The sequence below is a fragment of the Lolium perenne genome, chromosome 7 (assembly GCF_019359855.2).
Source record: "Lolium perenne isolate Kyuss_39 chromosome 7, Kyuss_2.0, whole genome shotgun sequence".
Taxonomy (NCBI): Eukaryota; Viridiplantae; Streptophyta; class Magnoliopsida; order Poales; family Poaceae; genus Lolium; species Lolium perenne.
In genome coordinates, this window is record NC_067250.2 from 329678469 (window position 1) to 329690612 (window position 12144).

The 12144-nt window shown below is 45.4% G+C and overlaps 1 protein-coding gene across 1 annotated transcript; it reads left to right on the forward strand.

The window, feature by feature from the left end:
- Window positions 1-542: 542 nt before the first annotated feature.
- On the forward strand, window positions 543-4155 carry LOC127313709 (uncharacterized). The gene is made up of 5 exons (XM_051344184.2): window positions 543-730; window positions 1187-1255; window positions 1878-2046; window positions 3381-3585; window positions 3734-4155. Exons 2-5 carry the CDS (start codon window positions 1242-1244, stop codon window positions 3901-3903), a joined length of 558 nt encoding a protein of 185 aa, XP_051200144.1. The 5' UTR covers window positions 543-730; window positions 1187-1241; the 3' UTR covers window positions 3904-4155.
- The last annotated feature ends 7989 nt before the right edge of the window (window positions 4156-12144 follow it).

A 12144-nucleotide genomic window follows, 5' to 3' on the forward strand; every position in this document is an offset into this window, starting at 1 on the left:
CACTCATATGCTTAGAGTGTTCTTTGCTCAGAGAAGATTATACCAAAATTCATATTCTTTGCTAGATTGAACTATCAAAGTGGCCAATTTTCGAAGCTATTTTTACTAGCATACAAAGTAGGCAAATAACACAGGTAAATTCAGGCCTTCAATGTTGCCACTTGCTGATTTTTGGGATAATTGGGTTTCGTAAAGTGTTGCTTCACTAGCCTGTTTTATGTATAGTTGTAATGTTCTAATGAATTTTGATCCATAAAAAGGGCCGAAGGCTGTTGCTTGGAAATAAAGAAGACGACTAACCTGGTAAGGACCAATTTTGATTTTTGACTCCACCAGAAAGATTGTTGTACTGTTGAACTGAGAGTTTTGGACAGATATGATTGGTGTAGCAAGGCACGAACTGTTTGAACCAATGTCATTTTGGAAATATATTTTTGTTTCTTTACATGTATTGTCACCCGTGGCAACGCACGGGCATTTTAACTAGTCTATATAAAAGACTCAGATTTTGGAAACGGACCAATCGACGGGAAGCCCTACGGAACTGTACGGACCAATGGACGGGAAGCGAACAAAGCCAAAGCGGGTCCAATAATTGCTCGACCGAGGCGAGTATCTTCCACACCGCGCTGCGCTGCACACCAACTCACTCCGCCCGCCGCCGCCGCCGACGACGACGACGGAAGACGAGCCCTTTTTTCCACACCGCGGCCGCCGACCGAATCTGCAGGTGAGAGACCCCTATCCCCCCCCCCCCCCCCCTCGAGGCCGACGGGCTATAGTCTTGCACGGCGCGCGACGGCCTAATCCCGCACCGCCCCGGCCGGCGCCCTAGCACCGCTGCTCTCGCGCCGACAAACGCCCCGGCCGGCGCTAGCACGCTAGGTTCTTTCTGGTCTGCTATCTAGCTTGATTCTTTCCCGGCCTACATGTGGTTTCCTGGTTCCGGCCGCGCTGGCTCCATGGCGCGCGGCAGCCATAACTAGCGCCCCTTCACCTCGCTCTCCCTCTTGCCCATTTTGCAGCCAAGCGTCGATAACACTAGCTTGTTGCAACGATCCTGAGCACACGCGCGGCCACACACAGCACAAAACAGTAGCAGCCGGCCCACCCTCCCACAGTGCACTCATATTACCAAGTATTGCATTCCTGACTCATTCCTTTCGTTGTTTATGTTGACTAATAGGTCTCTTGATTGGTGGTTCCAACTTCTCTGCCTTCTTTTAGGTGGAGCTTCAACAATGCCTCCAAAAAGGTATGGATCGAGATGCCCTAGCAGATTGAAAGTTTGCACATTTCCTTTTCAACAACACCAATGTGAGTGGTTTAAAGAAAAGTCAGATGTGTTTCTTGCCATATCAGATTTCATGTACCCTTCCTCTATAAATCGTATCGGCTTTACCAAGTAGCATGGCACATTTATATGATTTAGAGGCCCTTACTCTCATCAGTAGTATGTTCTAAATAGGTAAATAATTAACGGTTCTACGAGTCCATCACATGGCTGGCTACAGTAGAGGATGCGCTCTACCTCCAACCTGCATGATTGCTAGGTGCATATCATGTGGTAATGCACTAAAGGACATCCATGCAGGTTGATCGATAGATTGCCAATAGAATCCAAACTGAGAGAAAATAAGGATTTTGCATGCATGGCTTGGATGATCTAGGTCACTAGAACTTTATCAAGCAGCTGATAGATAGATAGGTTGTCACTTAAGGCTCCCCTCTCAAACCCGGGGAGTTCTTGTTCTTCACAAAGTATTTGCTGCTTCAGGGGTTTTTATGTGGCGCTTCGTGCCTTTTGTTTCCATGTGACCGAGTAATTCATTTAATTCCTGGTATAACACAAACTGATTAGAGCATACCTTTGCCAGTGTTGCTGATGAGTTTGTTGATCACCGTCTGCTAAGTCGAGTTCAGACTTTTCCTGATTCACAAGATCTACAACTTCCAAGCCATATGGAGAAGTACGCCAAGAACGACCCTCCATGTCAGACAACGCAATGCACAAATGTGGCGGTGCAGCAGTACAACGCCCAGCAGGTATGTGCATCTGTGTTTCTTTGTGTATTAGCTTGCCAACCCGTGTTCATTGTGTTAACCATAGCCTTGGGGCTTAAAATTGCATGATCAGAACCTAGAGATCTGAACACCACATTAGAGAAGTGGAATCTATTAGACATTATCGTAGATGGTTTGACCAGTGATGATCATCGGATTTAAGATGCCCGTTGGTGCCTCTTCTTAAGAACTGTGGTTAGGCAGGTTGGTGCTAACCCAAATCTGTCTACACTAGTACACAAAGGCCTCCTCTTATGTTATATCTAAGGCGTCGAGGCCGGTGTAGTGTGTCACATATTAATTTCAGAATTTTGATTTGGAAAAGTGATCATTGGGACTTTAAGATTTTATTTACCAAATAAATCCATAGCTTCAAAGACTGAATTACTGTGCTTAAAATTTACTGTCATATGTCAATGTTCTGCACATTTTTTAATGTACTTTCTGAATCAAAATAACTCGATTTTTATTAAGTTGCACATTCTTAAACCACATTTTTTAAGTTCTCAAGTGAAAATGTTCATTTGGACCATGTTACAGAATATAAATAACTCGACGTTTGGTTGCCAAAAACCTAGAAGTTCATCCAGAGCTTGTGCGCATTGCAAGGAGACGTTCCGCATGTGTGTGTGTGTCTTCTCCATTCAGAAATAAAATGCTCTTCTGTTGCTATACATACCTTAATCTGCAGCGAGTTGCGGTAGGAGAGATGCATAACTTTCTTAGACTTTTGTGTTCTACAGCTTACTAGTATTATGTTTGCTATCACTTAATTTAGTGGATCAGTCTTCTTATGCTGTGCTCATGTATGCATAGGTGGAGAGTGGTAAGAAGATAAGGCGAGCTGTTGGAGTGGACAGTCAAATGTTTGTTTTGTCTCAAAGACTGAATTACCGTGCTTAAAATTTACTGTCATATGTCTGAATCAAAATAACTCGACTTTTTTAAGTTGCACTTTCTTAAACCACATTTTTTAAGTTCTCAAGTGAAAATGCTCATTTGGACCATGTATATAAATAACTCGACGTTTGGTTGCCAAAAACTTAGAAGTTCATCCAGAACTTGTGCGCATGTTGGCTGGTCTGTTCTTTCTACAGTTGCAAGGAGACGTTTCGCATGTGTGTGTGTCTTCTCCACTGAGAAATGAAATGCTCTACTGTTGCTGGTGTATATATATACCTTAGTCTGCTGCTAGTCGCGGTAGGAGAGATGCATAACTTTCTTAGACTTTTGTGTTCTACAGCTTACTAGTATTATGTTTGCTATCACTTAATTTAGTGGATCAGTCTTCTTATGCTGTGCTCATGTATGCATAGGTGGAGAGTGGTAAGAAGATAAGGCGAGCTGTTGGAGTGGACAGTCAAATGTTTGTTTTGTCTCAGAACGACCCAGTCAGCTACTGGCACCTATACTTCAAGGGTTCGGTGGGGAGGAAAAAGTGCAAGTTCTTTGCCGAGCTGAGCGGCGTAGGAGGGCCGAAGGAGCTAAGGATCTGTGTATTCGTGGACAAAGCAATAGCTGGTAAGTAGTACTCGAACTATTCTCACTTTGCACCTGCGATGTCACAGCTAGTAAAAGTAACTTACAACCGTGATGCAATCAGTAGCGTATTTCTGTGTATACATGCTATGGTATGTTTGATAGCAAATTGTATGTTATTTATCTGCAGCTTCTGTTGTGAATTGCAACCATTGCTTTGGAGGAATCTGGCACCCTCTACAAAATTTTCTTGGATGCAAAGAAGAAGAAGAAGAAGAAGAAGAAGAAGAAGAACAACAACAACAACAAGATGATGAGGAGGAGGAGCAACATAAGAAGAAGAAAAGAAAGCACGGCTGAGTTTATAAGTTGGACTGGCTTGATTCTGATTAGCGTGTCAGGCAGGATTTTTGTTTTTGTATCATGCGTCAGTTGATCCCCCTACTGTGTATCGAAAGCTAGCAACTGGGTGCATGCTCCTGAAGTGCTGAACTGCGACCGTGGTGAGTTGGTCATCCCGCAGCTAGCTGCATATGTGTGGGTTGCTCATATGGTTGGCACAAGCAGTTATGATATTTATTGTCTTTGATAAGAAAAGCACATTTTTCTTCTTGTTCTTCTCCGAAATTGCATCATACATATTTTTCGGCTGGCCCTAGACAGTACACACACGTCGTACTAACACTGAATTAAGGGGTATATATAGAGCGCCGATGGATGGATAGTTTCTGTCTGAATTACACACGGGAACGTCCGTGCAGCTCCAAGGGGAAAAGCCCCCGTACGAGTTACACGCACGTCGACACGATGAATTTTCGTTATGTTAACTAACCCGGTCGATGTCGTGACCAAGCCAGCAAGCTAGCTGGCCATCGATCGTGAGAAGTGAGAAACATAATGCGTAGTCATCGTCGTTGGATGATACAGGTCTTGGGCTTGTACTCCTCACAAGTGAGAAAAAAAGATATTAAGTCGCCATCTCGTGACACGTCTTATGAATGGTTTGTTAACATTGCTGGAACCTAATTATGAGCTTTTATTGTCGGTGTATATAAATATATATAGATTGTATATTTGGTCTTCATTTCGTCCTCCTACTAAATCTTCAATTAGGGAGAATTTCACTTCATAGCATCTGCACCAACTTGAGATGCACACAATCATTAAGCATAAGCACTAGATTTCTTTTTAGTCTTGGTTAAGATTACATCATAGTTCTCAAGATAAAGTGCATTAGTACCAGACGAATACCAGGACCAGCCTGACTCTCAAGTATAAATATGAACATAAATTCGTGTCTGTGAGAATTTAAACTCAAGTGATGGGTTTATACATCCATTTCCTCAACCCGTTGAGCTAGACTCACTTCCATAAAAAAAGAGCTCTCTCAGAGGCTCCCATGCTGCTCCCTAGGGCCACACTGGGGCTAACCCTAACCGCCACCAAAATCTCCTCGCTGGTGTAGATCCTCATCGTTGTTGCTAGCCTCGTCCGTGGCGGTGGGCGCTGGCATCGAAGGAGCTGGGGGGCAGATCGTGGCGACGACGGCGTGGCTGGGACATCACGAGAAACTGTCGTCGAGTGCGGTGGCCGGTGCAGATTCCTCTGGTCAAGGCAGCGACAATGAAAACTTCCTCGACGATGCACTTCGGTGCGATCATGCGGAAGAGGCGGTGTTTTTTTTTCAAATATGTTCAGAGAGGTTTAGGTACAAAGAGCCACAAATATGCGGAAGAGGCTGTGCTCCGGTGTCCCCCCCTGGCGAACGACGTTCAGGTGGTAAACGTGTGTTTGGTTCGTGACCAGAAAATATGGATGATCCCATCCCAAAAGCCGAATATTTCTGAGAAAGGCTGGACCATATGATCCGTGAATTTCATGACTAATCTCACTAGCCGCCTGAGAATCCATGGCCGTCGACGCGACTCCGACACCTGCCACCGTCGTATGTGTGGCTCCCCAGCTCAGCGGCGGCCACCATGTCACGGCGAGCGGTGGGCTTGCTTTTCCACGTGGCTCCCCAGCTCGACATCGGCGGCCTCCAGGGCGCGGTAAGCGGCGGGCTTGATTTTCAACGTGGCTCCCTAGCTCAGCGGCGGCGGTCTCCATGGCGTGGCGAGCAACGAGCTTGCTACGTCTGCGCCACACCCAGTCGACAGAAACGGTCTCGCTAAATATGTGCGGGTAGTGACCTTGCTAGGCACGGGTAGGCGGCCGCCCGCTAGGTCCGGCCTCCACCACAAAGGGAAAAGGACCCGTTAATTACATATTAACCGGTGTGTTAATGGCATATTTATCTTTTTCTAATAATCATTAATTAAATATATTTTATCTCATCCCATCCTGTACATGTTTGCCCATGAACTAAACACACATGTTAAATTAATCCACGAAGAGGTATCAGCAGATCCTAACCGTCTAAATAGAACAAAGTTTAGAGAGGGGGACACAGGAGCAATAGCCCAACTGGAAAACAAGCAACAGAGTTTCGTATGTCATCCGCAGTGACATGACACACACGTTGGTGGTGCGATGCTGGCCCTGACCTGACACGCACGCACGCATATATGCAAGCCCCCGCTGCACATATTCAACACACTGTCACTGTCGCTGGCAATAATTAATTAAGCCAATAATTTTGATAATTTCTTATTTTAACTGTGACTTTGCTTCATTGCTAGGGTATATACCCTTAATCCCGTCGCAGTCGCAGAACAGCATATATCCCTCTCGTCCGATCACAGCTACTATGCATGCTTATCCGTGCGGTGGCTATGAATAGTTGTTTTGTTGGCGGAAATTCAATTTGGCTCATGTGCTCCACCAATAAAAAAATATTTTTAATTATTAAAAAAATAACAAATATTTCTTATGTACATCTCGATAATCTAAAAGACAAATCATTTTTTTCATTTTAAAAAAGGTGAAACTTGTCTCACAAAAACCTTTACTTTTAGTACCAAATGTTGTCATTTTTACACATCCTAAAAGATAAGTCATTTTTTCATGGAAAGACTTTTGTAGGCATGTACCATGTTGTTATGTTGTTAGAGTATATTGCGTTTAGTTATATTAGGTAGTTTATGATTGTAACCTAGATCTATCTCTACTAGGCTTTTTGCCCTCCAAGTCTTCTCTACTATATAAACAGCCCAAGAGACTCAATGTAATCATCAATTACCACATATCAATACAATCATATTCCGCAATCTATCATGGTATCAGACGCCTAGCTTTTCCGCACCTAGATGGCTCCGCCCACTCCGCCGCCGACGCGTCCACTCTAGACCACGGCCGAGGCGCGCGCCGCCACCGCCGATCTATCTTCTTCCTCTACCTCTACTCTCCACCAAAATCACCAACAAAATTCACAGCTCCCAAAACTTACCCTAGCCGACGCGATCGCCGACGTCTCTCCGTTCATCCCGATCGTCCTCGATCTCTCCAAGCATAACTTTTACCATTGGCGCCACCTCTTCCATGTTCATCTCGGTCGCTGCGGCCTCCGCGATCACATCAACCTCGCCTCGACACCACGCCCGCCAATCCACGCTGGGTCAAGGATGACCTCACCGTCATTCAATGGATCTACACCAGGATCTCCACCGAGCTCTTCAACCTGGTCTCCACCGACGACGCCACGGCTGCCCAACTATGGGCCGCTCTTCAGCAGCTCTTTCAGGACAACTCCGACTCGCGCGTCAATGCTCTTCACATCGAGCTCCGCACTAGCACTCAAGGCGACTCCCCCATCACCGTCTTCTGCCAACGCATCAAGGCCATCGGTGACGAACTTCGGGAACTCGGTGATCACGTCGACGACCGCACCCTCATCAACGCCCTTCTCGTTGGTCTCGGCGATCAATTTGAGAAGCAAGTCGCCTTCATCCCGCTGCTGAAACCTTACCCAACTTTCGCCGAATTGCGATCTATTTTGCACCTCGAAGCTCAGAATCAAGCTCGCAAGGCCACGCGTCCTCCGCAGGTGTTTCACAAGGCGCTTCGCCCGCCCCTACTGCCTACCCCTGCTACACCACCGACGGCCCCTCCTGGATGGCGTCTGAGCCCCAACTACCGCGGCAAAAATCCCATATATTGGCCACCCGCTCCAGCGCCGACTCCTACGCCGTGGCCACCTGCTCCTGCACCAGCTCCACTCGCGCCGACATCACCAGCGCCTCCACCCCTCCGCCATGGCCCCTTGGCCGCCGCAGCATGACCCATGGATGGGTCTCGTTCAGGCCTGGCCGATGCCCTGGTCGACCCCCTCTCCGTACGGTGCCCCACCGGCTTACACCGGGCACTGGAGTCCCGGCCTCCGCCCCTCCATCGGCGCACCCGGGCCTCTCGCACCTCATCCTCCGTAGCAGGTCTACAACGCCCAGGCTTCACCGACTTACATGTTGTCGCCGCAGCAATGCATGGTTCCGCCGATGTCGCTGCCCCACATGTACCACGCTCCTCCGGCTCTTCAGTACATGCTGAAAGTGCATGGAGCCCCCATGTGTGGTTTTGGTAATTAATGACAATCCCTATGGACTAATGTTTGCATTGAGTTATATTTGTAGGAGTTGTCCATAGGCAATTCTTGAACCATATGTTGGCTTCAAGGTTGCAATAAGAAGAATTTGATGTAGGATATCAAGTGTCAAGTATGTCTTGAAGATGAAGATGAAGTGAGCCCTCAAGTTACTTCAAGACATCAACATGATGAATAATGAAGAAATGAAGTGCAAGTTCAAGATGAGCCAACTCGAAGAGTTCATAAGCTTGAAGCTTTCCATGGAGAAATGAAGTGCAAGTTCAAGATGAGCCATCTCGAAGAGGTCCTTTGCTTGAGTCTTGCCATCCATATGGTGATCATGGATATGTGAAGATGCGCCGAAGAAGAAGTTCTCCCATGGTGGATTATGGGGGAGCAATCCACATGGTGGTCATGGTTATGTGAAGATGCGCCGAAGAAGAAGCTCTCCCATGGTGGATTATGGGGGAGCAATCCACAAGACTTCGTCAAGCAAACACAAGCAAGAAAGGTGTTCCATCTTGTTGAGGTCAAGATCGTCGTCATCGAGCTCAAGTGGAATGCGCAAGTATAAGGTTTGCTCTTGATAGGGTTTCTTTCTCACCGGTCTCATAGTGTAGTTGGAGACCGGTTTATAGTATAGTTGCCGTACTATCAAGAGGGCTCTCGAGTGAGTAACTCGATCGTATCGTTCGGAGAGAGCTCAAACCTTTGCCTCCTTGCATCATCTTTCTTGGTTGTTATTTGGACCTTATCCATGTGATGTTTTAGAGCTTGTGCTTATTCTCATGACGAGCTCTAGTTCATCGAAAACTGATTTCGCATAGATCACTTGTTGCGTTTTCGAGTTTGGTTCATAATCTTTCTTGGTTGTCATTTGGATCTTATCCATGTGATGATTTAGAGCTTGTGCTTATTCTCATGATAAGCTCTAGTTCATCAAGAATGGTTTTTGCACGGGCAACTTGTTGCATTTTCGAGATTGGAGGTTTTACCGGTATGTCTTTTTTAGATAGGTCAAAACTTTCATCATTTGTTTCTATCCTCCCTTGTTGGACTATGATGGTTTCCTGCATGATCTTGTAGAGCTTGTTCCTAGCTTCAAAACAAGCTCAAGATCATCAAAATCGGAATCCGGATGCTAAAGTTATGCCCGTTTTAGTTTTGGTGTTTCTGCAGTTTACTTGGGCCGGATATTTCGGAAATATCCGGCCCGGATAATCCGGGCCGGATATTTCGGAAATATCCGGCCCCCTCGAAATCGGCTAAGGACCTGAGGAATTGCTGCTCAGTATAGGGGCCGGACATTTGCCCGGATTTTGACCAGGTTTTGTCCCAGAGGCCGGATTATCCGGGGGGGCGAATTATCCGGCCCTTACTTAGGCCGGATTATCCGGCCCTGGTTTTGCCCAACGGCTCGATTTTCTTGGGGGGTATAAATACCCCCCTTCTTCCTCCTTGGACTGTTGCTTCTCTCACTCTCTCTCTCCTCCATTGTTGAACTAGAGAAGCTTGCACTATCTCTCAATCCCTCCATGATTCTTGCCCCCATTTGAGGGAAAAGAGAGAGGAGATCTAGATCTACATTTCTACCAATCAAATCCATCTCTTTGTGAGTGGAACTCTCTAGATCTTGATCTTGGTGTTCTTTGTGAATTCCTTTGTTCTTCCTCTCTTATTCCCCAATAGCTTTTGTAGCTTTATTGGAATTTGAGAGAGAAGGACTTGAGCATCTTTGTGGTGTTCTTGCCATTGCATTTGGTGCATCGGTTTGAGTTCTCCACGGTGATTCGTGGAGGTGAAAGCAAGAAAGTTGTTACTCTTGGGTTCTTGGAACCCTAGACGGATTCTAGGCCTTTGTGGCGGTTTGTTGGGAGCCTCCAATTAAGTTGTGGATGTGTGCCCCAATCTTTGTGTAAGGCCCGGTTTCCGCCTCGAAGGAAATCCCTTAGTGGAACCGTGACCTAGGCCTTTGTGGCGAGGGTCGCCGGAGATTTAGGTGAGGCGCCTTCGTGGCGTTCGGTGTGTGGTGTGAGTACCGCATCTTGGGGTGAGGCCTTTGTGGCGTTGGTGTGCATCGAGCAACCACACCTCAAGGTGAGCCTCTTGTGGCGTTCGGGAGCACTAAGCAACCGCACCTCTCCACCGGAGATTAGCACTCGCAAGAGTGTGAACTCCGGGATAAATCATCGTCTCCCGCGTGCCTCGGTTATCTCTATACCCGAGCTCTTTACTTATGCACTTTACCTTGTGATAGCCATCGTGCTTGAAGTTATATATATCTTGCTATCACATACTTGCTTGTATTACTTAGCATAAGTTGTTGGTGCACATAGGTGAACCATTGCTTAGAATAAGTTGTTGGTGCACATAGGTGAACAATAGTATATAGGCTTTGGGCTTGACAAAGTAAACGCTAGTTTTATTCCGCATTTGTTAAGCCCATCTCGTAAAAGTTTTAAATCGCCTATTCACCCCCCCTCTAGGCGACATCCGTGTCCTTTCAATTGGTATCAGAGCAAGGTCTCTCATTCTTAGGCTTCACCGCCTTGAGAGTAAAGATGTCGGTTAGGGGATTAGCGCACAATAACTTGTTTATATTTGATGGCACAAATTATGATCTATGGAAAATTTATGTGCTTAATATTTTGCGGCGTATGTCCCCGGACATGGAGCGATTTCTTGACATGGGTTTTTCTTCTCCTAAGGATCCTCAAAATTTATCTCTTGAGGAGGAGAAAAACTCTTGTCTCGATGCTCTTGCTTCTCATGTGTTTTCCATTGTTGTGAGCAATGTAGTTACTTCTTCAATCATGCCTTTTGGGAGCGCTCATGAATTATGGACAAAGCTTCAAGATAAATATGATGTGTCCAATATTATTGAGGATGATTGTATTGCTTCCACTTCCGGCCGTGATGAGTTCTCATCTTCATCCACTTCACCAAAGTGTGGTAAGACACAAGGTAATGATATGGTGAGTGGTGATGAAAATTGCAATGTTGATATTGAGCTTACTATTGATGATTCTTCATCTCTATCTCATTGCAATGCTTCATCTATGGACTTAAACACATCTAGCACTAGAAATGATTTACATGCTTGTGTTGATAGTCCTTGCATATCATGTGTAAGTTGCTTGAATAAATTTCATAATGATATGCTTGATTTGTCTTGTGGCCATGATAAAAATGATTCTATTTCCTCTAGTTGTTGTGTGTCTAACAATGTAAAGAAAACCAAAGATTCTATTGGTCAAGACAAGATCTTGGAAGGAGCCTCAAGTAACTCCTCATCTTTATCTCATGGTCCTCATATATGCCTTATGGCCAAGGGTTCCACGGTACCTCCTACCATGGAACCTAATATTTCTCGTGGTGATAAGGATGAGGATGAATATGAAGAAGAGGATTGGGTTGTCTATCTACGCGATAAGGGTAAGAGTGTATTCAAGGTTCTTTACAAAGATAAAATTGCTAGCTCTCACTTCTTTGAAATCTTGACTACCGCTATTGAGAGCCAAAAACTTATTTGGATGCATGAGAACACCATTGATAAAAAGGGTGCTCTTGAACGAGAGTATGCCGATGATGTAGCATCATTAAAGAATGAACTTGAAGAAGAACAAACCATCAAGGAAGCTCTTGAGGAGACCTTTGCTCTAGAATTGTCTAGAGAAAAGGAAAACCATGATAGAGCTCTTGAGATGGCAAATGAACTAAAGCTAAAAAATGATAAGCTTGTGTTTGTTAATGCTAAACTCCTTGAGGATTTTGAGCAACTCAAAAAGGGCTCAAGGGTCATTGAGAGTGCGCTCACCAAACTCACCGAGTCGCATGAGCAACTTAAAGCTTCTTATCTAAACGAGCATGCCAACTTTCCTTCTCCTATTGCTATTGATAATGATGCTTGTGCTACTAACTCTACTTCTTGTGAAGCATTTATCTTGAAGGAGAATGTTGAGCTAAGGGCTCAACTTGAGTTGCTAACTAGAAATTATGGGAAATTGGAAGAAAATCATGGAAAGCTTTCTAGCTCCCATGAGGATCTTCTAGCTTCTCATGATAGGCTAAAGTTAGCT